This window comes from Oryctolagus cuniculus, chromosome 11 (assembly GCF_051225735.1).
Source record: "Oryctolagus cuniculus isolate XC-2025 breed Fujian yellow rabbit chromosome 11, ASM5122573v1, whole genome shotgun sequence".
In the NCBI taxonomy this organism is placed as follows: Eukaryota; Metazoa; Chordata; class Mammalia; order Lagomorpha; family Leporidae; genus Oryctolagus; species Oryctolagus cuniculus.
In genome coordinates this window covers 17,852,342-17,878,285 of record NC_142877.1, presented here as the reverse complement: position 1 = coordinate 17,878,285, position 25,944 = coordinate 17,852,342, and the positions used below count along the sequence as shown (strand labels likewise).

At 46.9% G+C, this 25,944-nt stretch overlaps 3 protein-coding genes across 12 annotated transcripts in view; 2 read left to right on the top strand and 1 right to left on the bottom strand.

Annotated features, from left to right (window-relative positions):
• The window catches only part of TOP1 (DNA topoisomerase I), a 97,395-nt gene extending 84,670 nt beyond the window's left edge, over positions 1–12,725 (top strand). Inside the window, exons 14-21 of the mRNA XM_008274436.5 lie at positions 1,964–2,107; positions 3,113–3,298; positions 4,287–4,355; positions 4,861–4,975; positions 6,937–7,064; positions 9,984–10,078; positions 10,266–10,415; positions 11,433–12,725. Of these exons, the coding sequence (XP_008272658.1) occupies positions 1,964–2,107; positions 3,113–3,298; positions 4,287–4,355; positions 4,861–4,975; positions 6,937–7,064; positions 9,984–10,078; positions 10,266–10,415; positions 11,433–11,535 (990 nt within the window). The 3' untranslated portion in view covers positions 11,536–12,725. The remainder of the gene's footprint in view (positions 1–1,963; positions 2,108–3,112; positions 3,299–4,286; positions 4,356–4,860; positions 4,976–6,936; positions 7,065–9,983; positions 10,079–10,265; positions 10,416–11,432) is intronic.
• On the bottom strand, positions 7,502–23,785 carry LOC149123361 (uncharacterized). Its single transcript, XM_089309030.1, has 6 exons — positions 23,251–23,785; positions 22,072–22,227; positions 21,642–21,779; positions 18,076–18,198; positions 17,751–17,974; positions 7,502–9,749 (listed from the first exon to the last, which is right to left on the bottom strand). Exons 1-5 carry the CDS (start codon positions 23,783–23,785, stop codon positions 17,865–17,867), a joined length of 1,062 nt encoding a protein of 353 aa, XP_089165156.1. The 3' UTR covers positions 7,502–9,749; positions 17,751–17,864.
• Positions 22,199–25,944, top strand: part of PLCG1 (phospholipase C gamma 1) — a 35,386-nt gene continuing 31,640 nt past the window's right edge. For 4 of the 10 annotated variants that reach the window (XM_051846102.3, XM_051846101.3, XM_051846100.2 and 1 more), the window contains exons 1-2: positions 23,080–23,202; positions 23,675–24,000. In XM_051846102.3, the coding sequence (XP_051702062.1) occupies positions 23,784–24,000 (217 nt within the window). In that variant the 5' untranslated portion in view covers positions 23,080–23,202; positions 23,675–23,783. Of the gene's footprint in view, positions 22,333–23,078; positions 23,262–23,674; positions 24,001–25,944 lie in introns of those variants that run through there. The other 6 variants (XR_016215833.1, XR_016215832.1, XR_016215834.1 and 3 more) reach the window with 4 other exon arrangements.

Here is a 25,944-nt window from a genome sequence, read left to right as displayed (position 1 = left end):
AGGCGAGAGTTACAGAGGGAGAGAGAGAGATCTTCTGTCTGCTGGTTCACTCCCCACATGGCCACAGAGGCCAAGGCTGGGGCCAGGCACCAAGAGCTTCATCCATCTGGGTTTCCCATGTGGGTGAAAGGCCCAAATGCTTGATCCAGCTTCAGCTGCTTTCCCAGCCCATTAGCAGGGAGCTGGATCAGAAGTGGAGCAGCTGGGACTTGAATTGGTACCCATATGGGATATTGGTGTCACAGGCAGTGGCTAAACCCACTATGCCATAACACCAACTCCTAGGTTTTTTCCAAAACCTTGTTTTCCTGACTCCTACCTTCTATTTCAGTGAACAAATGTAACCCGAGGGAACTTTGAGAAAGGCTGTGTGCATTGGTATAGTGGGAAAGAAGCCACTCATCAACTAGGCACTGTAGTGTTGAAGATGAGCCTTTTTGGTCCAGTTTTACCTGTGCATGTATGTGTTTTAAGAATAATTGTTATGAAGCTTAATTACCAATTTGTACATGAATACAATTTGTATCACACAGTCTTAGTCACTCTTTTAAATGTCAACATGTACTTTAAAAAATCAGTGAAAAAATTTCAGTTCTCTAGGAAATAAGACTGCACCAGCTACTAAATTATCTACTCACAACAGCGGGTAGTTATTAAACCTCGTTTTACAGCCAGATAAGTATATATATAAGTAGTACACACACAGTTGTGGAAGAATGCTAATGGCTTCATAGCATGCCTGTGTAAACTTTAATTCCTGAGCATTTGTTAGGATCTAAAAGTGTAAGACATTTTTTTGCTCCATGTATCCCACATGCCTCCACACTCAGTTGTTATGCCTTAAGGACCATGTATGCATGTCATAGGCAAGAACCAGGCTATATGGGGGTAGAAATCAACTACTTATCTCATTGCAGGATGGAGGAATTAAGAGATAGTTGGGTTCTTACATTCTTTCCCTGTGTTCATGTCATACAGTCAGTATTGTGCCATGTAATACTCTGTCTTCTCTGAGATTTTGGTCTTTCACTTCTGTTTTGATCCAGTCTTCATACATTTAATAACCATTCATTGACTTTAGAATTTACTTTTTCATTTTTAAAAAATTCATTTATTTGAAAGGCAGAGTTACACAGATGGGGGTGGGTGGGTGGGATCTTTGATCTGTTGGTCCACTCTCCAAATGGCTGCAACAGCAAAGGCTGAGCCAGGCCAAAATTAGGAGCCAAGAACTCCATCCTGGTCTCCCACATGGGTGGCCAGAGCCCATGTATTTGGGCCATCTGCTGCTGCTTACCTAGGCACATTAGCAAGGAGCTGGATCTGAAGCTGAACAGCTGGGACTTAAGCTGGAGCCCATATGAGATGCCAGCATCATAGGCTTAACCTACTGTGCCACAGTGCCTTGTGGCTAGCCCCTAGAATCCATTTTTTAAATCTTGCACGAAAAGCTAAGTTTTTCCAGAAACATTTCCCCTCATTCTAATCAAGGAATGTGGAAAATGGCAAATATAATTAGGAGTATTCCTGGAATATGACTGTTTCGCTTCTTTGACAGCTCCATCAAACTGTGAATGGTAGTCTTAAATTTAATGGAATTCAGTCCTGGCAGAAAAGTGCCATTGGGTCACAGATTTGATACTGATGTGGGAATGGGTATGTTTCCCCTTTGTGTTGAATTTGAAATGCAGAGTTACAGAGAGGAAAACATTTTACAGAATGAAAGTCAGAAGCTTTCTTAGTGATTAGGCAGGAGCCAGCAGGTCTGTCAGCTGTGAAGCAGGACACTTTGCTTTCTCCTTGGGATAAATATTCCATAGTTTAACTTCAGTGCTACACGTTTTCAGCCTTGCTTAAGCTCAAATTCCTGTTCTTTGGTTTAGAGTTCTAAAGTTTGATATTCATGCCTTGTCTTTATTTTGCTGTCTCTAAGCAATTGCCCTTTGGGGTTGGATCTTTGCAGGGTGAGAAAGACTGGCAGAAATATGAGACAGCTCGACGGCTGAAGAAATGTGTGGACAAGATCCGGAACCAGTATCGAGAAGACTGGAAGTCCAAAGAGATGAAAGTCCGGCAGAGAGCTGTAGCCCTGTACTTCATTGACAAGGTGAAAGCATCTTCCTGTATGCATTGAGTAGTGTTGAGCTTAACAAAGGTGTGTGGACTGTCTGCTTTGCTTCAAGCCATGTACTAGTGCTGGAGAGAAAGGTGACACCTGGACACTCACTGTCTTGCTTATATCAAGCCTAGTCTGGAAGATACAGATAATAGGAAAGGCATCCACAGTATGTCTTCTGCTGTCTAAATTCAGTCTGCCTGATGCAAAAATTGGCATGAATTTGAATTTCAGAAATGTTTATTATCTTTTAAAAAAATGTGTTCTGCATCACAACCTAACACAAAAATATGTGTGTGTGTAACTGAATCAAATGTTGCACCAAAAAATGCTTCCCTATACTATGAACAGTGAATCCTGATATTTTGTACACTCATTCTTTTAGAAAGAGATGATTACAAATCATAAAATTGGTTAGATATACCACAGATATATCACTATAGTTTGAACAGTAGTAGTCAAGAGGCTAGAACAGGTTTTCAGTATTTAAGAGAAAGACTGTATTTCCTCAGTTTTGCACTGTTTATATTTCACTACAAATTCTGAATTGTTTCAAAATTAAGCAAAAATGAGGACACTAGCTTTTTTGAATCTCTCAGAAAATACTGCCTTGTTTGCTGCCTTGTGTTATTAAAATATTTTTCTTCCTTTCCTCGATCCTAATTTCAGAGGACATAGTAGAGAAAAGAGAAGCTTAGGTCTTTTATGTCCCTGAGCCACATGACATGATTCAAATCTCAGCTGCCCTGCTTCTGATAAAGCTTCCTGTTAGGCATCTAAGAAAGCAGCAGCAGATAGCCCAAGTATAAGTTTAATGTCCCCGTGACTTTCATATGCAAATAAGTAACATTGAGGAATTCAGCTTGCAGACTGCTGACTCTGTCCCCAAAGAGAATTAGGAGACTTCTGTGTTTCCTAGAGATCCTGTGAGGTGTCTATCTCTGTATTCATACTCATTTTTTTTCCTCCCCCCACCCCTCTCTCTTTCCTGGACAGCTTGCTCTGAGAGCAGGCAATGAGAAGGAAGAAGGAGAAACAGCAGACACTGTGGGTTGCTGCTCACTTCGTGTGGAGCACATCAATCTGCACCCAGAGTTGGATGGTCAGGAGTACGTGGTAGAGTTTGACTTCCTTGGGAAGGACTCAATCAGATACTATAACAAGGTCCCTGTTGAGAAGAGAGTAAGTTAATGTGGCCTGTGCTTCCTGCCTGTTTCTACATCCATTCAGTAAGCATTTATGGAGGGCTGTTTTGTGGACTCTGCACTCTGCTGGGAACTAGCAAAAATGACTTGAAAGATAGAGAGGGGTATTATTTGGTGCCTGACCTTGACCCTGGGCTACTTTCTGAGAATAAAAGGCTATCTTCTCTAGCAGTATTCAACAACATAGTAGAGAGAACTGGCCCTCACAGCAAACCTAATGTAATATTGAAACTATGTTGTTTTCATGACTCAACCACAACTTGGTATTCCCTGGTCATTTTTCATCTTTGTTGCTTTGTGTTTTTGCTCAGCCTCTCTATGACTGACTGTGAAAGGGTAAGCTGTTAGTCCCAAGATCTCTGAATCCATCACTGAGGAGGGCACTAAAACTCCATAGCTAACCTAATTTTTCCTGAAGTATTGGGCTTGAGCCAGAGACCCAGAGGATAGATGTTTAATGAGTAATTAGTTCTGCTGGTTTGGAGGTGCTCCAGGTTAAAGGAGACTTAAGAGACCTAAAGTTAAATGTAATAGCTGACTTTACATTGGACTCTTCATTGGAGAAGTAAAGGACATCATTAGGTCATCTGACAAAATGGGAATATGGATAGAGGATAATACTATATATCATTTAAATTCATGAGACTGTCAGTACTGTGTGGATGTAAGGGAACAGTTCTCTATTTTTAGGAAATACACACTATTTAGGGCTAAAGGGACATAATATATGTAAGTACCTACAGGTGACTCAGGGAAAAAAAATACTTGTTTATATATTATATACACATGCATATACATAAGTACACACACAGGGAAAAAGCAGGCAAATGTCCTGCATGGAATAAGCTGGGCCAGTGAATCTGGTTAAAAGGATATATTGGTGTTCCTTTTTACCTTTTCTTTTTTTGTAAGTTTGAAATTATTCCTAAGTCAATTTTTAAAAAATAATAATTCATTTCTTTTAGGTTTTTAAGAACTTACAGTTATTTATGGAGAATAAGCAACCTGAGGATGATCTTTTTGACCGACTCAATGTGAGTAGACAAAGTACCTTGGCTGAAGGGTGTCTCAGATGGACTTCACAAGCTCCTAATGGGGTTGCTGGGTGGTGACTGGGGTTCCTTCTTCAGCCTGCCTGGTCCTGTGGCACTCTAGATACTCTTCCCTCTTTTGGGGCACACAGTGAATCCCTGACTAGGAGCAATTATCTCTGCTAAAACCCAGAGGCATGGGGTTAGGTGACCCTTGCCTTTCATTTTCCTGTGGCTCCTACAGAGCCTTCTGGCTTGATGTTCACCTGTGCTGGCGACCCAAAACCTGTCACTGATATTTTAATAGGAAATGCCAAATTTGCTTAATTGACCTGCTTAAGATTGAAATGCTTCATAGTGTTCATTCTGGAATTCTTTTCCTAACTTCTACTTGCAGGGCAGTGACTATGCTGGCCTAAATGACTCCTTGGCCTTTCTAGAAGGGGCAGGGTCATCATGACTTTTATCTAAAATCCCAGTATCTTCTCTGTTGCTTTGTCTCTTTCAGACTGGCATTCTAAATAAGCATCTTCAGGATCTCATGGAGGGCTTAACAGCCAAGGTATTCCGTACATACAATGCCTCCATCACGCTACAACAGCAGCTAAAAGAACTCACAGCTCGTAAGTATTGTTTATGGCCAGACAAGGCCTGAAGTAAAACTTCATTGTATAAACTCCATGCTATTTCCTCACTCCTATTTCAACGTCATCTATTCTGAAAATGCCTGCATTTTCTATCTGTTATTCAAAAGCTCACATGGTAAAGACATTGCTGTGATGTTGTTAAATTGGAGGATGTAGGGCCAGCATTGTGGCATAGCAGGTAAAGCTGCCTTCTGCGATTTGCATCCCATATGGCCGCTGGTTCATGTCCGGGCTGCTCTGCTTCTTGTCCAGCTCTCTGCTAATGGCCTGGGAAAAGCAGTGAAGATGGCCCAAGAGTTTGGGCCCCTAACATCCACTTGTAAGACCTGGAAGAAGCTCCTGGCTCCTGCCTGGCCTAACTCTGGCCGTTGCAGCCACCTGCGGGAGTGGATCAGTGGATGGAAGATCTCTGTCTCTCCCTCTCTCTGTGTAACTCTTTCAAATAAATAAATATTTAAAAGGAAAGTAATTGGAAGGAGTAAAGTTGTCGGTGCTTTCCAGAAAATACAGGAGCAACTCCTTTTCCTGAGGTTTCTATCTTTTTATTCATCCCCCCCAACAAGAGAAAATAATAGGCTAAAAACTAGCCATAGACAATACCAGCAGGACCGACAGGCTTTTTCTTGGAGTCCAGTCACTATTAAATTTCAACTGCCTTCCATAAATATGTTAAAGTGTAATTTTATTTGGATGACATCTATAATTTGAATTTCTTTTTTAAGATTTAATTATTGGGTGGGAGGGAAGTTATTGGGGTGGGGGAGCCATTGTAATCCATAAGCTGTACTTTGGAAATTTATATTAAGTAAAAGTTTTTAAAAAAAGATTTAATTATTTATTTGAGAGGCAGAGACACAGAGAGAGGTCTTCCATCTACTGGTCCATTCCCCAGGTGGCCGCAATGGCCAGAGCTGTGCTGATCCAAAGCCAGGAGTTTCTTCCTGGTTTCCCATGTGGGTGCAGGGGCCCCAAGACTTGGGACATCTACCATTTTCCTAGGCTATAGCAGAGAGCTGGTTTGGAAGTAGGGCAGCTGGGTCTCGAATTGGCACCCTTATGAAATGCTGGAACTGCAAGCTTGGCTTTACCTACTATACCACAGCACTGGCCCCAGAAATCTGTAAGTTTTAAATAATAATAATATACTGCCTGTGGCTTAGAAATGTAAATCTAAGCTTCCTGTGTCTCATTATCTTTACAAACTTCTTCTGTTCAGATTCCACATTTTCTTCATTTTCTTGTGTGTGGAAGTAAGGAATTAGGCAAGCAGATGAAGAATCTCTGACAAAATACCTTGGGCAAAAAGAAAGATGTAGTTTTCATAATACCCAAAAGACCCAAAATCCTTATGATGGGAAAAAAATCCAGTCTAAACTTAAATAGAAAGTTCTTGCTGTCATTCATAACACATTTGCCTCAGATTTTGACTCTGTCTTGAGTGCAATAACTACCGGTAAAATCTTGGGGAAGACACATTATGTATGTTCTTTTGGCATATAAATTCTTAAAGGTATAAGGACAGAAATCATCATGGGCAGAGAGGGCTTACAGATTCTAAGGATGACTTTCCTTTTCCTCCCCCCCCACCCCCGCCCTCTTTTTTTAAGATTTTATTTATTTATTTGAGAGATAGAGTTACAGATAGAGGGGGAGACAGAGAGAAGGGTCTTCCATCCACTGGTTCACTCCCCATATAGCCGCAACAGCCATAGCTGGGGAGCTTCTTCCGGGTCTCCCACATGAGTGCAGGGGTCCAAGCACTTGGGCCATCTTCCATTGCTTTCCCAGGCTATAGCAGAGAGCTGGATTGGAAGTGGAGCAGCCGGGACTAGAACTGGCACGCATATGGGATGCCAGCACTGTAGGCAGAGGATTAACCTACTGTGCCACAGTGCTGGCCCCAACATATAAACTCTTCATTCTTCTTTTCTTTACAGCGGATGAGAACATCCCAGCAAAGATCCTTTCTTACAACCGTGCCAATAGAGCTGTTGCAATTCTTTGTAACCATCAGAGGGCACCACCCAAAACTTTTGAGAAGTCTATGATGAACTTGCAATCTAAGGTATTTTGGATATGGGGTATTAAAGTGAATGAACCTTGTCTGCTGTCGGCAAACCATCTGCAAATCAGAATTTTTTTTTTAATAGTCTATCCTTTTATGATGCAATATTATCAGGCCAGTTCTGTTCTGAAAGAAAGGTCCATGCTAAAAATAAACAGGTGGAAATATTATAATGGTTATTATCCCTGTCAGGATTCCAAATATCAGGATACCTGTTGTTCAGGAAATCTGATCTATGGATAGAAATTCCACATTGGCCACGTGTTGTTTTCAAAAGCTAACTTTGATGTACCCTCTAATTGCTAATTGTTGCATGAGGAAAATAGTTATAAAGAATTTTCATAGTTCTTGCCACAGCTCAGAAATACAACTATTTCCAAACTAGATTGTTTCAAATAGAAAAGATGATGAAACAATGATATTTAAGTTCTCAGTAGTCCTAGCACAACTATTTTTATTGTTACACGTTCTACATGAATCATATTTTTATTTATAGTTCATCATCAAACATCTGTTGAATACTGGCTGTGTGCCAGACAGAGTTGCTGCCTTAGAGGGAGAGACTGACGTGCAAACAAGGAGATGCTGTTCCTCTTCCGTGTGCCTTTCTCCTCCCTACAACTCTGCCTGGTACTGAGCTTTTAAGCCACTAGGCACTTAACATTTGATAATGAGCATTTCTGTCTTTGCAATAGCTGCATAACTAACCCATCCTAGTTTGCTAACTCACAGTGAGCATTTACAGATATTTCACTGTAGAATAAACACACAGGGTTCCAGAGGAAACCAATTATATCAAATACAGTTACTAAATGTATGTAAAGTCTTGGTTCTGAGTACTGTAAATTTCAAGGTAGTAATGAATATAAATATTAATTCAGGATTTTTGTAACAGTTGTGATATGAAAATATGACATTTATTGGTGGTAATAACAGGTACTACTGATATTATTATAGTTCATTGCCCACATTAATATTTAAGAAGAAATACTAAATTTCAACTAGAGGTTAAGGAAATTACAGTGTGTGTTTTTTTGGTTTTTTTTTGAGCCAAGTTTGTGAAATTTAAAAACTGGTTTTATGGAATGTGACTTGTACATTTTCAGGCTCAGAGTATATTCCTTCTATTTATTTCTCAAAGATAAGTATCCAGAAGTAGTACATCTGGGTCAAAAAACAGATACAGCCTATTTATGCTACAGATGCCATCTGGCTGTCCCAAAGGGCTGTACATGTCCATGATGAAGGAATATACGTGACTAAAAATCCTTGAACCATGTTGGTGGGCAGGGAACTTTATATAGACTGTCCATCCTAGTAGCACCCATTTGCTGCCACTCCATTAGCTGGTGGTCATCTAGTATTGTTTATTCTTTTCATGTTATTCCAAACCAAAAATAAAAACATAAATATTCAAGTGCTATTTACCTAATTCAGGAGACCCTCCCTGGAGCATGAGGAGGCCTTTTGTTGCTCTCATTCTGAAACCACTGTTTGGGCAGCCCAGGCTGCCTGCCAGACGAGCCCTCCAAGCCCAGGAACTCCTGTCCTATGTGCCCACAAAGCAAACACACGCCCCTGTTCTCCAAGTGAATCAATGGATTCTTTGACGCTTTGAGAGAATTTGACACAGCCTGCCAATTTAGCATTCACATAAATGGTTAAAAGATTGTGGTTTGCTGCATTTCTAGCCTGAGAAAAATCTGGCTTGTGGCATCTGTGATGCTTTTGTATTTAGAATCTATTCCCTCAGCTTGGCTTTGGACAACATAGATGTTGGAAGCGAGCCATTCATAGTAAAACATATTTAATGATTCTCTCACAATGATGGCCTCTGTTTTTAGTCATGAGCTGTGTGTGTTTGTGTGTGTGTGTGTCTAATAAACAATTCTAGACTCTGAGCAGTAGGCCAGTGTGTGTGAATCAAGCATGTATTTATTTTCTCTGTGGAGGTTCTGTTGACCTCACAGGTCAGCAAGGTGACTGCAGCTCTGGGGTTCTCCTGTCCCTAGCAGTTTGAGGCCACTGGTTTGGACTCTAGCTTCATGGCATTACCTGCTGTGGTTTCTAAACAAAAACCAAGAACTTAAATTCCAGAAATGCTTCAAGGATTCCAAAAAGCAAGAAAGACTCAAACAACTCTTATCTCTTCCTTTCCACCATATTTGATTTGAGGAAGAAGTGTCAAAAGTTAAATATTTTCATACCTCTTACTTTTGAGTTATAACTTCCCTCCCATCTCATCTCCTTTTCAAAACAGTGCCAGAACCAGGCCATGCTTGTATTGATTTGGGATAGACTGGCCGAGCTGCTTATTTCCTGTGTACCTTTTAATTGCCATATTTTTAGCTTCTTGGATATTCTCTTCAGTGCATTGTTTTTTCTTGAGAAGATGGCAGCTCTGTTGCAGAGTGCTGGTAGAAGCTGAATAGTGAAGTGCTCTTATTATTTGCAAGGATTATGCCTCAGCTTCTTCAAAAATAGCTCCTCCTTGTAGTGAAGCCCAGAAATTGGCACAGGACCCATTTGATAACAGCTGTCATCTCTAGCCCTTCTTATGATGCTCTGTCATTGAAAGATTAGCATCCAAAAATCCTGGTCCCACCAGGCTCTCTTCCTGAGCTTCTGGACTGATGAGGTCCCAGGTTATCAGTTCTCAATCAAGCCCTTTTTCTTGAAGGTTCCCTGGAGAAAATACATGAATAATAAACAGCCACTTAACTCAGCAGTCACTGTGTATTTCCTCTGTACTTTCATGAAGCCACTCTGGGTGTTTTTACCTGGCAAACCACCGAGAAAAAAAGAGCGAGCCTGCCTGCTGGAGATTGCTTCCAGGTTTCATCTTCTGTGATGGAGCCCTTCCCTTTTTCCTTTTTGGCTCACTTCACTCCTAACCTTACTGTGTTCTTCTCTACTCAGATTGATGCCAAGAAGGAACAGCTAGCAGATGCTCGGAGAGACCTAAAAAGCGCAAAGGCTGATGCCAAGGTCATGAAGGATGCTAAGACCAAGAAGTATGTACCTGGTACTGTGCAAAGTTGGGAGGGTTTATTATTAATCAGAGGTCTAGCCCCTCTAGGGACTTCTGGAATTTTCTGTGATTGGATCTTTTGTGGTTTTACTGCCCTGAAATGGCAGTGTATGTGTGTTTCTGTCCAGGAGCCAGGCCTTGTTCTTGATGACTCTGTTTGATTTTTCCAGGGTGGTAGAGTCAAAGAAGAAAGCTGTGCAAAGATTGGAGGAGCAGCTGATGAAGCTGGAAGTCCAGGCTACAGACCGAGAGGAGAATAAACAAATAGCCTTGGGAACCTCCAAACTCAATTATCTGGACCCTAGGATCACAGTGGCTTGGTAAGCATTGTGCATGTCTTGCTCTTCTGCTGACTGAAGATGGCGGAGGGGGTTCTGAGAGCATTGTGGGCTGCCACATGCCATTCTAAGCAACACACTTGTCCTCTGGGGAAACTTCTAACTTCTGCCGTGTACTTGGTGCTCTGGCTGCTAAATCTTGTCTAAATAACATTGGAACATCTTGGATGGTCAATACTGTTAGACCCACTTTGAGTGTATTTATTTTCTATTTTTCTAAGCTGGCTATCATCCTTATGAAATTTTTGGACAGGAATGGAAACTATTAATTTATTTCCTTGAAAGAGTTAGAGAGAGGCAGAGAAAGAGATCTTCCATCTTCTGGTTCATTCCCCAAATGGCTGCAACAGCTGGGGCTGGGCTGACCCGAAGCCAGGAGCCTGGAGCTTTTCTGGGTCTCCCACACGGGTGCTGGGGCCCAAGAACTTGGACCATCTTCTGATGCTTTCCCAGTCCATAACAGAGAGCTGGACTAGAAGTGGAGCAGCCAGAACTTGAACCAGGTCCCATATGGGATGGCAGCACTGCAGGCGGAGACTTTACCCACTGTGCCACAGCGCTGGCTCCAGGAATGGAAATCATTTGCCCTTACTGAAGGAAAAAATAGAAGAGCTTGTCCATCTACACTTTCATAACTTTTCAATGTAATCTTTGCAAGTTGAGGAAGAATGGCAGGAAAAAGTATAGAAATGAGAATACAGATCTGAACAACCTACACAAAAAGGTATAGCAAAGGCTTAAGTTCTCTGTGCCTGCACTCACACCTGTTCTAGGCCAGAGGTTCCACCCAGATTTTTTACCCTTTTTGCTTAGTTTGATGTTACAGGAGAGGTTTAGTTAGCTCTTAAGAGGCAGTATCTATGGTACAGTGGTAAAGAGCCATGCTGGGTTCAAATTTTAGCTCCACTACTTACTAGCTGTGGCACATCTGAACCTATACTTCAAGTCTCGGCCATTGCTCTCTGAATCACACTAATTCCCCTTCTCCTTTGTTTGCAGGTGCAAGAAGTGGGGCATCCCAATTGAGAAAATTTACAATAAAACCCAGCGGGAGAAATTTGCCTGGGCCATCGACATGGCTGATGAGGACTACGAGTTTTAGCCAGTCTGAAAGGGCAGGGTTCTGTGAAAAGGAACAGTGTGGTTTGGGGAAGATGGAAAAACTGTGAGCCTCACTTGCCCTCACACTTGAGGGAGAGAGGCAGCAAGTCTTAACAAACCATCTTTGCGAAAAGATAAACCTGGAGATATTATAAGGGAGAGCTGAGCCAGTTGTCCTATGGACAACTTATTTAAAAAATATTTCAGATATCAAAATTCTAGCTGTATGATTTGTTTTGAATTTTGTTTTTATTTTCAAGAGGGCAAGTGGATGGGAATTTGTCAGCAATCTGCCAGACAAATTCACTGTTTCACTGAAATGTTTGGATTCTCTTAGCTACTGTATGCGAAGTCCGATTATATTGGTGCGTTTTTACAGTTAGGGTTTTGCAATAACTTCTATATTTTAATAGAAATGAATTCCTAAACTCCCTTCCCTCTCCCCTGTTTCAGGAATTAAAATTAAGTAGAACAAAAACCCAGCGCACCTGTTAGAGTTGTCACTCTCTATTGTCATGGGAATCAGTTTTCATTAAACTTGAAGCCGTCGTGACATCGGCAGTGTTTTGGTTCAGACACCTATTCACAGAAAAGCATGATGGGAAAATATTTCCTGACTTGAGTGTTCCTTTTTAAATGTGAATTTTTATTTCTTTTTAATTATTTTAAAATATTTAAACCTTTTTCTTGATCTTAAAGATCGTGTAGATTGGGTTGGGGAGGGATGAAGGGCGAGTGAGTCTAAGGATAATGAAATAATCAGTGACTGAAACCATTTTCCCATCATCCTTTGTTCTGAGCATTCTCTGTACCCTTTAAGATGTCCCATCTTTTTGTTTTTAAACCCCAGTCTTTCACTTGAAAGATTTTATGGTATAAAAAGTTCCACAGGTCAGTAAATTTAGAGGAAAATGAGTATTTGGTCCAAAAAAAAGGAAAAATAATCAAGATTTTAGGGCTTTTATTTTTTTCTTTTGTAATTGTGTAAAAAATGGGAAAAAACATAAAAAGCAGAATTTTAATGTGAAGACATTTTTTGCTATAATCATTAGTTTTAGAGGCATTGTTAGTTTAGCGTGTGTGCAGAGTCCATTTCCCACATCTTTCCTCAAGTATCTTCTATTTTTATCATGAATTCCCTTTTAATCAACTGTAGGTTATTTAAAATAAATTCCTACAACTTAACGGAAATTTAGTGTCTGCCTCTTTGTTACCAAGGGCCCCAGACCAGAATTAGGGCCCTGGGACTGCGACTTAGTCTGGAATTTTTTTTTATTACTGAGGTCAGCAAAGTGGGAGCAGATGGGGTCTGGCCTAGAAGGGGGTATATCCCTCCTGCGATGGATATGAGGTGAAGGGGATCCAGACTCCACAGCTCTAGATAAGACAGGCAGGCCTAGAAATTAAGGGAGGTACAGAAAATCCGCAAGAACTATCTAAAAGTCTGGTGTGGGCAATGTTTATTGGCAGGATAGAACAGGTGTTGTTGAGTTAATTTTCAGAGAGCTTAAAGAAGCTTCTCTGAGCCGGCGCCGTGGCTCAATAGGCTAATCCTCCACCTTGCGGCGCCGGCACACCGGGTTCTAGTCCCGGTTGGGGCGCCGGATTCTGTCCCGGTTGCCCCTCTTCCAGGCCAGCTCTCTGCTATGGCCAGGGAGTGCAGTGGAGGATGGCCCAGGTGCTTGGGCCCTGCACCCCATGGGAGACCAGGAAAAGCACCTGGCTCCTGGCTCCTGCCAGGATCAGCGCGGTGCGCCGGCTGCAGCGGCGGCCATTGGAGGGTGAACCAACGGCAAAGGAAGACCTTTCTCTCTCTGTCTCTCTCTCTCACTGTCCACTCTGCCTGTCAAAAAAAAAAAAAAAAAAAAGCTTCTCTGGATTTGTTTGTGTGGCAGAGTTTACAGACAGGATAGTAAAAATTAAAGGTACTACACCAGTACACCAGATGGAATGCAAACTTCTCAAACCACAGTGGTCTAGCTTGCTAGCATGTATTCAAGGAAGAAATCCACCTCTCTCTCTGTTGGTCTTGGTTCTTCCTAGAGCCCAGGACAGGGCTGGTGCTGGGCTCAAAACAGAATTCTGGAAGTCCTAGACAGCTTGTATTTCATTGACTAGTGAGGGAGATCACATCCACCAGGGAATAAATAAAAAATGGTTTTGTAGCTGTCATTCTCAGGAACAAGATACCATAGCCAGGTATTTTTGAGTTCTACGGTGTCGAGGTAGCTAGAATGTAGAATCTAAGGAATAGCAACAGAGGTTCTTTGGTTTCCAGTTGATTTGCTGTGGTGGTTGGGTGGGTGACAAAGTGGATTGGACATCTGGGACTTAAGCAGTACATGGCATGACTAGGGGACAACCTTAGTCCACAACTAGAAATCAGGAACAGGAGGTTTGGCAGGCAAACCACCTGCCTGAGAAGCTGCCAGTATTGTTCGCTGACAAGGAATCCCCTGCAAATCTTCAAAGGCAGATGACATGGCAACAATATGCTAGTCAATACAACTGTGAAGGGCAGGATGTGAAGTGCCCACAGGAGAGCAAAGCCAGAGAATGCGAAGTTGTCCTGGCCACTGGGGATGAGAGAAGAGGCTGGATGGATGGGGTGGGGGTGGGGGGGAATAGATGGAAAATGCTTTGAAAGACTTGCTAACTTGCCTAACTAATCATCTGGTAGATCTCACTTCCATCCATGCTTGGCCACATGGGCAAGATCTGAAATTCTTTCTGGTAAGACCCTTCCATGCTGCCTGAACCCAGCTGTGGGCCAGTAGGGATAGCTCCCACTGCTATCCACACCAGACATCTGGGTGCAGCCTCATAACCGGTCAGCGCGTCCTGTCTGCTCTCCTTGCCAAAAGCCATCAAATCTACCTCAGGTGTTTACCGCATTTAAAACTGAAAAAATTTACCAACCCCAGCACTTTGCAGCTACCCCCCTCTCCCTCTCCTTCATTCTACAAACAAGCACCTGCCATGAGTCATCTACACCACCCGGTCATTCCCCACCCACTGCAGCTAGCTTCTGTCCCATCTGCCCCCAGTTCCCTCCCTTGGCTCTAACCACAACTGCCAATGACTAAGTGACCAAATCAACAGGTTCTTTCTGGATCTTAAGCTCTTTATGGTGCTAGATGCTGTTGACCACTTCTTTTTTAAATCAGGCTGTTGCTGAGTCACTTCTTTTAATAGGGGTACGTAGGTGCCGTGGTTCTTGTCTCACTAGCTAATTCTGTTCACACCTGAGGGTGATGACTCCTATCTCCAGCCAATAGTTCCTCCGTGAGCTCCAGACATGCCGCCAACTACATCTCTACAAAGGAAGTCCATGGGCACTTCAATCTCCACATCCCTGGAAATGGGTTCAGTTCCCACTGCTCCAAGCCATCTCAGTGAAAAGCACCACACCTGCAAGCCCCCAACCCAGACACCAGGGTAATTATCATCCTTCATGTCGTTATCTCATACATCCAGTAATTGCCAACTCTTTAGTCACTTTCTAAATACCATACACATTGAATACAGGAGAAAAGAAAATTGAGGCCTTAAAAATTCCCTCATACTCATATAATGAGACACTCTCAACTTGTACTGAACTGAAAAGCACTTTTTTGAGAAAACATGTTATCCTGGAATGACCTCAGTCAAGCTAGTTTTGGATACTTAAAAGACAAAATCAGTAAACAGGCAAAGAAATGTAGCACAAACTTAGTATTTCTCACAATCCCAAGTACTCCACATAGACAATCCTCATGAAGATCACTATTTTTTTTTTCAAATTGATAATTCTATTGATAATGTGTACATAATACATAATATTTTTAGAAAACAAATATTTATGAATAACATGATAGAATCAGAATTTTTATGAAAATGACCAGGAGAGTTTGGCCTGAAGCAACAGTGGTCAGTAATTCATGATTTTTTTTATTTATTTGACAGAATTAGAAAGACACAGAGAAAGGTCTTCCTTCCGTTGGTTCACCCCCCAAATGGTCGCCACGGCTGGCTGGCACACTGCAGCTGGCGCACTGCGCCGATCCAGAGCCAGGAGCCAGGTGCTTTCTCCTGGTCTCCCATGCGGGTGCAGGGCCCAAGCACTTGGGCCATCCTCCACTGACTTTCTGGGCCACAGCAGAGAGCTGGACTGGAAGAGGAGCAACCGGGACTAGAAGCCAGCACCCATATTGGATACCAGCACCTCAGGTGGAGGATTAACCAAGTGAGCCACGGCGCCGGCCCCAGTAATTCATGATTTTGGAAGCTGATGGGTTTGTGACTGATATTCACTAAACTATGCTGTTTACAACCTAAACACACTTGAGATTCTTCACACAATGTTTAAAGAATATTGTTTGCCAGCGCCGTTGCTCACTAGGCTAATCTTCCGCCTACGGCGCCGGCACCCCAGGTTCTAGTCCTGGCTGGGGCACCAGTTCTGTCCCGGCTTCTCCTCTTCCAGTCCAGCTCTCTCTGCTGTGGCCCGGGAAGGCAGTGGAGGATGGCCCAAGTGCTTGGGCCCTGCACCTGCATGGGAGACCAGGAGAAGCTCTTGGCTTCGGATCAGCGCGGTGCACCAGCCGCAGTGCAGCGGCTATTAGGGGGTGAACCAACGGCAAAGGAAGACCTTTCTCTCTCTCTCACTGTCCACCTGTCAAAATAAAAAGAATATTGTTAATATTCATCTGGATTATATTAAAAGATAATTATGCTTAAGCTGAATTATGTCTAGTGCCAGCATCATATACTGATTGAAAAAAATATCTGGAGTAGACATGTGGTACTGTGGTAAAGATGCCACTTGGGAAGCCTGCATTCCATGTTGGAATGCCTGGGTTCAAGTCCTAGCTTTGCTCCCAATTGCAGCTTCCTGCTAATGTGTTCCCTGGGAGGCAGCACCTGATGTCTCAAGTAGTTAGGTCCCTGCTACCCATGTGTAAGACCCAGATTGAATTCCTGGCTTTGACCTGGCCTAGCTCCAGCTGTTGAGAGCATTTAGGGAGTGAACCAACAGTTGGGAGATTTTCTCTCTGCCTTCCAAGTAAAGTATTCTCTTTGCAGCAATACACTGAATCAAAAAGTAGACACAAGTATATACCTGATTCTATTTACATCAAACTCTAGAATAGGCGAAACTAACTTTAGTGACCAAGTAAATTACTGGTTGCTGGATAAGGGCTGGGGAGACTGCTAGCACAGGCATAATGGAAATGCTCTTCTAACTTGACTGGGTGGTGGTTATATGAGGGTATAGATTTGTCAAAGCTCATCAAACTACACTTAAAATGGATGTCTTGGCCGGCGCTGTGGCACAGCAGGTTAAAGCCCCAACCTGCAGTGTGGGCATCCCATATGGGCACCAATTCAAGTCCTGGCTGCTCTTGTGATGGCCTGGGAAAGCAATAGAAGATGGCCCAGGTGCTTGGGCCTCTGCACCCACGTGGGAAACGCCGAAAAAGCTTCTGGCTCCTGGCTTCAGATCAGCTCAGCTCTGGCTATTGCAGTCATTTGGGGAGTAACCAGCAGAATGGAAGACCTCTCACTCTCTAATTCTGTCTTTCAAATAAATAAAATAATTCTTTGAAAATAAAATTGATGTATTTATATACATTCCTCAAAGCAAATTTTGCAAAAATGTTCTTTCAAACAACTTAGAGGGGTCTGTGTTGTGGTATAGTGGGAAAAGCTGCTGCCTGCAACAACATGATGCCATGTGTGTGCTGCTTTTAGTCCAGGCTACTCCACTTGGGAAAGCAGCAGAGGATGGCCCAAGTGCTGGGATCCCTGCACCCAGGTGGGAGACCCAGATGAAGCTCCTGGCTCCTGGCTTCGGATCAGTGCAGCTCCCGCCATTTGGGGAGCGAATCATCAAATGGAAGACCTCTTTTTCTCTCTGCCTGTGCCTCTGCAAATCTGCAGAGAGTTAAACAAACAAAAAAGCCTTAGAAGACAGTAAAGGTGATGTACTTTGAGAAATTATATTAAATGACTCAAAAAGTGGCTCTCATGGTGAAAAATACATAGAAATCAAAGGTTCATGTAAAGAATGTATTTCTGCAAGTTACAGAAAAACCAAAATTTATCAATTATAAATACTTTAAATACAAACTTATACGTGGACATTTGAATCATGCATCTCTAAAAACATTAATATTTTAGTTGCAAAAAAACCAGAAAGCACCTTGGAATACCCTTATGAAAACAGTAGTTCACCTTGTTTGGAGCTGGCATATCCTCATAAATGCTGTCTGTCACTTCTGTTTCTCTCCACAGCCACCAACAGTTCTGGTGGAGGTCAAGAGTGCCTTCTTAGTGCTCCAGGAGCCCTTAGCACACTCTACTGTCCTTGGCTCTTGGCATTTCTGTGCCTGTACTGCAGTAGGGAATGGTCTGATGCAGCTGTGCTAAGTGCTCCAGAGGCAGATCAGGGAAGTTTGCTAGAAGAGAGAGGAGAAAGCACGTTGGCTCCTTCCTGAGTCACTGATTGGCAAGGGTTTCCCTCTTCTTTCAGTGAAGGATTTACAGTATGTCTGCTCACCCCAGGAGTAAGGGTGTCTGGAACCCAGCTGGAGAGCCTCTCTGAGTCCCATCAGCATGGAGGTAGCAAAAGTCTGGAGTGAGCAGATTCCCTGGGAATGGCTGGGCCAGGCATGAGGTTTGCCTTGAGCAAGAGAAAACAGGACTCCTGAGGGACTGAGCTACACACATCCCAAATGAAGAAGAAAGCAGAAGGGCATGTCCGAAGAAGTGTTAGGCCTATGGAGATGCTGGGGCCAGGGGTCGAGAGCCTAAAGAGCAGGTTTGGGTGCAGCTCAAAGCGCACTGAGGCAAGTACTTAGAAAGTTCTGGATGAGGTGCAGGCTGGCTCACCAGCCCAGAGAGGGTCACCATACAGACAGCAAGCAAAAGGCACAGTAGAAATTAAAGAACAGTTGAGCCGGCGCCGCGGCTCACTAGTCTAATCCTCCACCTTGCGGCGCCGGCACACCGGGTTCTAGTCCCGGTCGGGGCGCCGGATTCTGTCCCGGTTGCCCCTCTTCCAGGCCAGCTCTCTGCTGTGGCCAGGGAGTGCAGTGGAGGATGGCCCAAGTGCTTGGGCCCTGCACCCCATGGGAGACCAGGAGAAGCACCTGGCTCCTGCCATCGGATCAGCGCGGTGCGCCGGCTGCAGCATGCCGGCTGCGGCGGCCATTGGAGAGTGAACCAACAGCAAAGGAAGACCTTTCTCTCTGTCTCTCTCTCTCACTGTCCACTCTGCCTGTCTAAAAATAAAAATAAATAAATAAAAATAAATAAAAAACCTTTAAAAAAAGAAATTAAAGAACAGTTGGAAGAAAAGGAACATAGGTTTATGCATCAATCAAATTAGACACTGGAAGGGGCTCTGTTGAGATATACTTTTATATTATGCTTTCCTTATTCACTCAAGGGCATTTCAAAGGACAAATGAAAACTGTGTTAGCATTTGTAACTAAGCTGTTGAGAACATTCTCCACTATTTCAATCAAGGAAGCATCCAAATGAGAAACTTTTGTAATTCAACCCCAGGATAACTTTTACCCTCAAGGAACTGGTTATCAGAATAGAAAGAGGTACTGCTTTGGCTACCAGGAAGTTCAGCCACATTGGATCCTCAATTGCCACAGCTATGTTAACCCATGTAACCACTGCACAGTCCTCCTCAAGGTCTCATATCCCATTTCCAAAGAACGGTATTTTTGTTCTTTAAGTACTCTAAACTTCCTTTCAAGGTCTGTCTGGACAAGAATACATCTGTGGTGGGCAGAGTGAGGTGCCAGCAGAAAACCTTTAGCTACCAGCCCAAGAGTACCCCAGCTGCAGAGAGATGTGTGGCAAAGCTGCCTCGCAACTTCATTTCTCCCTATGCCCTTTCCTGTCCCCCTCCAAAGCGCTGGGCCCAGGGGCACTCGCTGATAGACACTGCACACTAACCTGTCAGAGTCTGCTTCCCAAAGAACCCATCTGTGACAACACTGAACAAACTCGTGAAAAACAGAAAACATATTAGGTAGGGATGATTGGGAAACGTATTGTGAGGGTACACAATATGTTGTCCATATATATGGGAGGCAGCATAGTACTGACTCAAGAACCAGACTAAGTTTTAATCTTGTCTCTGCCACCCATTAGCTGTGTGACCACGGGCATGTCTCGTACTTTCCTCTGGGCCTCAGTTTTTCACCTGTGAAATGGGAATAATATGAACACTTGTCCAATACAGTTGTAATGAGGAAGAAATGAGACAATATGTACAAAGCAGATATGCAGTGTTTACTATATGCCAACCACTGCTCTGAACGGTTATTAAAAACCAGCTGGGAGGCCGGCGCTGTGTTGTAATATGCTAAGATTCCACCTGCGGAGCCTGCATCCCATATGGGCACCGGTTCATGTCCCAGCTTCTCCTCTTTCTATCCAGCTCTCTTCTATGGCCTGAGAAAGCAATGGAAGATGGCTCAAGTGCTTGGGTCCCTACACCCACATGGAGACCTGGAAGAGGCTTCTGGCTTTGGATCGGCTCAGGTCCGGCCATTGTGGTCATTTGGGGAGTGAACCAGCAGATGGAAGACCTTTCCCTCTGTCTCTCTCTCTCTCTCTCTCTGTAATTCTACCTCTCAAATAAAATCTTAAAAAACAAAAAACAACAACAACCACCACAAAAAAACAGCTGCAAGGCCAAGCCAACAGGGCCAGAAGAGGGCTGGGACTCTCCCCAGGCTCCAGGCCCAGGCGTGATATAGGCCAGGGCATGCTGAAGCATGAGTGTTAGCAGAAATAGGCCCATGCAAGGCTAGCCTGGATGATGTCACAGGCGTGTGCCTTGTGTGGGTGCAAGGCTGCTCCTCTCAGACAGTGCAGCTGCAGGCACTGCCAGCAACACCCACACACCCAGAGAGATGCTGAGCTGGGGGAAGCCCACACCCCAGCCACACCCTTTGTGTGCCCTGCTTTTCCTGAACCTCCTCTGATGGCAAGAGGCACCTGAGCCCTGGGATGCTGGCCCAGAAGTCCCAAGAGGAAAATGGGACCCTGTTCAGTGACTAAAGTCTGGCAGCAGACTGAAAACTCAGGCTCCTGTTGGCAGCCCCTGGGGTCCTGCCACAGAGGCAAGAGTGAAGGCACGGAAGCCTGGGGCTACATGTTGGGAAGCTCCCAGAAGAGAGGAACCTATTTCAAAGGCGCATCACAGCCTGTAGGTCGCTGCAGTTGGCACAGGAAGCTCGGAAGGAACTGCAGCACTTAGGTGCCTCACAGGAAAATGGACAAGACCAGACAGGCAGGGAGGGGCTCTACTCACTGCTCACCCCTCCCCCACACACTCTCCTTCACTGAAGAAACTCCAGCCTTCACTAAACTTAACCACCTCTTTCTGGCCTCCTGCCTGGAAAGTACCTTCCTCCAATCAACTTTTAACAGCTCACCCAGCCACCTACTCCTTCCCATCTGACCTCTGCGGAGCCACAGGGAGGCCTCCTCAATGTGTTTTCTTTTCTTCTTCTTCTTTTTTTTTAAACAGGCAGAGTTAGTAAGAGAGAGAGAGACAGAGAGAAAGGTCTTCCTTCTGTTGGTTCACCCCCCCAAATGGCTGCTATGGCTGGCATGCTGCGCCGATTCAGGAGCCAGGTGCTTCCTCCTGGTCTCCCATGCGGGTGCAGAGCCCAAGCACCTGGGCCACCCTCCACTGCCTTCCCGGGACACAGCAGAGAGCTGGACTGGAAGAGGAGCAACCGGGACAGAATCTGGCGCCCCGACCGGGACTAGAACCCGGTGTGCCAGCGCCGCAGGCGGAGGATTAGCCTAGTGAGCTGCCGCACTGGCAACCTCACTGTGTTTTCTTTCATCTGTTCTTTTCCTCTGGAGCCCTCATCACAAGTGTCTTTACAGAACAGAGTGCTTATTTGTTTAAGGTCTGTTAATCCCCCGAGGGGTGGGCTGGATCTCCTGTTCTCCTCACGCTTCGCAGCTCAGCGACAGCGGCACTTTGAGTACAAGCCACGCTCTGACCGCTAATGTTCTGCCAGGTTCCCTGTGCCAGTAGCCATCTAGCCTCATGCCCACTGACTGCTCACCACCAGGACTTACCTAAGCCAGAGGCCCTCTTGTGAGGCAGAAAACAGAGGTGGATAGGTTCAAGTCCCCAGTTGTGAGTGACGTGGCCGCTCGGTAAGTCATGTAGAACTTCTCTGAACGTCCTCATCAGTAAACTGGGGACCAGTGTCCCTAATTAGAGGGTGATTATGAGGACCACGTGTGATCAGGATCAGCCTGCCTCCCACTTCAAAGGCTTGTCACTAGGTGGCAGTCCATCTCAGCTCCCCTGCTGGCCCTTAGTTGACAGGAGCCTAGTGCTGTGAGCCTTAGGGGCCACACTTGAAGGAACCAAAAGTGCAGGAGCATGCACACACACGCAAGTTACTACCACCGCGAGATAGTCAGAGGCAGCTCCACACACCTAGTACTGGGTGCGGTTGCCTGAACACATGCTCTCCTGTCCTCACAAATCCCAACTCACCTGGATCTTTCTCCGGAAAGCTCTGCTGGGCCGTGCCTCTCTGAAATGCAGCACCTGGCGCAACACGTGTCAGGCATGCCTCCCCATGACCGCAGATGTCCTCAGTTTTCACAGCATTCAGGAAGACGAAGAGGGTGAATGATTCCAGACAGAAGCCTGCTGACGGGAGGAGAGAGAGTGAAGAAGCCAGGAGATAGGAAGGGGCCAGGCCCATCAGAACCTGCTGTGTGCCACTCAGGGCGGGAGAATAGTAGACCAGAGGTAGGTGATCATGGTTTTATTTCTTTTAAAAGATTTAAACATGGAGAACAGACGCAGGTGAGAGAGGCCACGGCCTGGTGGGCTTGCAGGCAAAGTGAACAGGCCTCGGTGGATCTGACCTGGGGCAGACAGAGGAATCGAGGTTACTGGCCAGGTTTTTGGCTTATGCAATCGAGAGGAGTTTGGTGCCATGTTCTGAGAAAGCGAAGGCTGGGGAGCCGTGTGGGAGTGTGGGTGAGGCAGCCGCGTTAGGTAGCAACGTGGTGCGGACAGTGGGACGTGGAGGTGGAGGCACTGGTACCGGCGCACTGCGTGAAGTCAGGTCGCCATGGGTACTGGCCCAGGACAGAGTCCAGAGCGAGGTCAGGAAAACCAAAGTTCAGGAGCGCACCTGCAGGAGGGGTGTGAGGCAGGGCCTGAGCCCGCCTCACGGATCCGACCTGCGTCCTGCCTCGTGGGGAACGAGGGCGAGGAGCAACGGGCAACGCCAAGAGAGGGAGAGAGACAGGGCCGCTGGGGGCTACAGGTCAGGTCTCCAGACAGCGCGGGCGCGGGTTTAACGAGCCCTGCGGGGGATGCTCACGCCCGAAGCGCTTCTCCGAGGAAGGGCACCTACGCAAGGGCAGGACGGACGTGGGGTTCGCCTTCGCAAGGGCGGCCTGTGGGCCAGCTCTGCGCGGGCAGGGGGAGGGGGCGGGACAGAACGCTGTCCATCAGAGCCCGCTGACCAATCCTCGGGATGCCCCGCCCCCACTCCTCCCCGAAGAGGGCGCGCGGAGAACCCGCCTCCGCCGCCGCCGCCGCCGCCGCCGCCGCGGGTGTGAGGCGGCCCGGCCTGGCCCGGTTCCCTCCGCCGGGCAATTCGCCCAGGTAATTGGGTTTGGCCAGGCGGACCCGAGGGGCGCGTCGCACCCTCACATCTTCTCCAGGTGGCTGTGCGGGCGGCGCGGAGGCTGCGGTCGGGCCTGTGCGGGACAGTGGGCGGGTGGCTTCGCGTGCACGAGCGCCTGACTGACGGGCCGGTCGGTCGCGGGCCTGCAGCCTGTGGGCGGGGCTGCCGTGCGTGACGGGGCCGGTGGAGGCCCCGCGCCCTGCCGGGGTCGCGTGAGGAAGCTCTGCGGGGCCGAGCGACGGACGGATTGCTTGAGAGCGGGGCGTACCATGGCGCCCCGCGCCCCCGCTTGCGGCCTGGCCGGGGGTCGCGGGGCGCAGGCGCGGTGGGCCGGGGGCGGGGGTCCTCCCCACGGGCGCGCGGGCGCCTTTGTTCCTGGCGCGCGGGCGGGGCGGATCCTCGGGCCGCCCCGCCTTCGGTGTTTAGGCTCCGCCCCGTGTCCGCCCGCAGGAGCCGCCGCCGGGTCCCGGTCGCCGGCCGCCTCAGCTGCCGCCTCCTCCTCCTCCTGCTCCCGGCTCCTCCGGCTTGTGCCGCCGCCGCCGCCCCCAGCGTCGGAGCCATGGCGGGCGCCGCGTCCCCTTGCGCCAATGGCTGCGCTCCCGGCGCGCCCTCGGAAGCCGAGGTGCTGCACCTCTGCCGCAGCCTCGAGGTGGGCACCGTCATGACTTTGTTCTACTCCAAGAAGTCGCAGCGGCCCGAGCGGAAGACCTTCCAGGTCAAACTGGAGACGCGCCAGATCACGTGGAGCCGCGGCGCCGACAAGATCGAGGGGGCCAGTAAGTGCCGCCCCCGGGCCCGCTGCGCGCGCGGGGCTGGCGAGGCGCGCGCGGCCGCGGCCCTCCCTGGCGACTTGGGCAAACTTTGGGCTCTCCCCACCCCCACTGGACCCGCCCCCGCCTCGGCTCCGGTGGTCACTGGGGGGCGGGGATCATCCAAATCCTCGGTCACCTGATAGGACGCCCCCTCCCCCGGCTGGGGGGACTCCTCCAGACGTCTTTCCCTGAGGCCTAAAAAATCCTGGCGGACTGGAGTCCAGCGGGGCAGGCGTCGAGCCCCTCCAGTCCCGGGAAGGAGCGGCGGTGGCGGGCGAGGGGAGCCAAGCTGCGCCCACCCTGCCCGCGATCGGGGCCCGAGGGTCACTGCCCTCCCGCTCTGCAGAAAGAGCGGTGCGAGATTCCCTGGGTCCCAAGGCTGGGCTCTTCATTGCAAGGGAACCTTTGGGTTCCCTGGGTAAAAAAATTAGGCAGATGTTGAGGTAGGGCTGGTTTTGAAACAGGGCTAGGCCTGCTCATCTGCTTGGGGAGGGAGAAGAAGGTGGTCCTTTCTGTCTTGGCGAAGCCTGAGAAAGGCCGCTTTTACTTGCTGCTGCTTTTGTCCCAAAGCTGAGTTTTTGGAGGCCTATGCCGGTGCCCAAAGCCGGGGCAGGCTCTTGGGTAAAGGGGCTGTGCCCTTGCACTTGGAAGCACCCACCTGAAGCTTGGCCCCAGACAGGCCAGTCCAAGTGCCTTGGCGTCAGGTACTCCTGTCTCAGAGCGGGTAGCCTGTTTGGGGTCTAGCCCTTTGTGTCCTGTGTCCGGTGGCCACAGGGAGCCGACAGTGGCTCCCCCCTTGGTTTCCTGCCTCTGTGCCTTGCCAGGCCTGAGCTTGGCTGCTTTTGCGCAGGTCTCTAGTGGGAGGAGGGGGTTAGGGGATTTTGAAAAAACCCCAGATCTTTCAGTGTGTTACTGCACTCACTGCATGCCTGAGCTGTGGCCGGATGGGCACTCAGCTCTGCCCTCCTTTCTCTCTCGCCTTCCTGTGTGAACAGATGATGTTTCTGTAACCCCAGGCTGTGGGTTGTTTCCTCCAAGGACCCCCCCAGAGATGGGTACTAGAACCAGGGGCATGTGGAGAAAGGGGTCAGGAAGCGACAGCCCTGGAGAGGCTCCCACCAAGGTTCTTGGGTCTGGTGTGCATGCGTGTAGATGAGTGAGGAGATTGGGAGGAAGGAAGGTGTTGTGGTAGCAGCCGTCCTCAACTACAAACTTCAGATCTGATAGAGCTGCTGAACCAAGAAATGGCAGCTGCCTTCCTCAGTGCCCTGTCAGCCACTGGGAGAACATTTTAGTGATTTGAGAGACTGGATTCTGAAGTGGAGCAAGAACAGGTTGCAAAGAGCTGGGACAGTTCTGGGAACATCATACTCCAGGTCCACCCTTGCTTTGTGATACTCCCTGTGCTGAGTTGGTGGCAGGAGCTTCCCAGATAGAGATTGCTTGGTATTTTTTAAACCATGTTGGGGACCAGCAGGCAATAATTGTAGCACAGTGTTTGAAGGCAGGTCTGGATTTGAAGCCTGTGTGTTGGTTGTATACTCCTCGCCTAGTTATATAACCTTTTCTGAACCTTGTTTTGCCCATCTGTAAAATGGAGGTAATAATACAGCAATCATAACTGGTTGCACTGGGGACTAAATTAGATGATTGATGTAAAACATCAATACCTACACATTGCAAATGTGTTGATACATTGTAGATGTTTAATAAACTGACCTGTTAATAATAAGACTGTGGCTGCCCTCCTAGGGAAGGTTGAGGGGCTTGGAGTGTGGCTGTAGGAGGGGGTGAGGGTACAGGAAGGAAGGAGGATGGGGGTCAAGTTCATGTTTCACTTAGCTTGCTACTGGGGGAAAGGGAGGAAATGGGTTTTTGTGTGTGTGTGTGTGTGTGTGTTTTGCCCTA

Bases quoted from the DNA above. Each gene is read 5' to 3' on its own strand.
- LOC149123361 (XM_089309030.1), bottom strand. From the start codon at position 23,785: ATGGCTCCGACGCTGGGGGCGGCGGCGGCGGCACAAGCCGGAGGAGCC. The intron at 18,199-21,641 runs GTAAGTCCTGGT...CTCTTGCTCAAG, and splicing joins CAAGAGGGCCTCTGGCTTAG to GCAAACCTCATGCCTGGCCC. The intron at 17,975-18,075 runs GTGAGCAGACAT...TCTCTCTTCTAG, and splicing joins CAGACACCCTTACTCCTGGG to CAAACTTCCCTGATCTGCCT.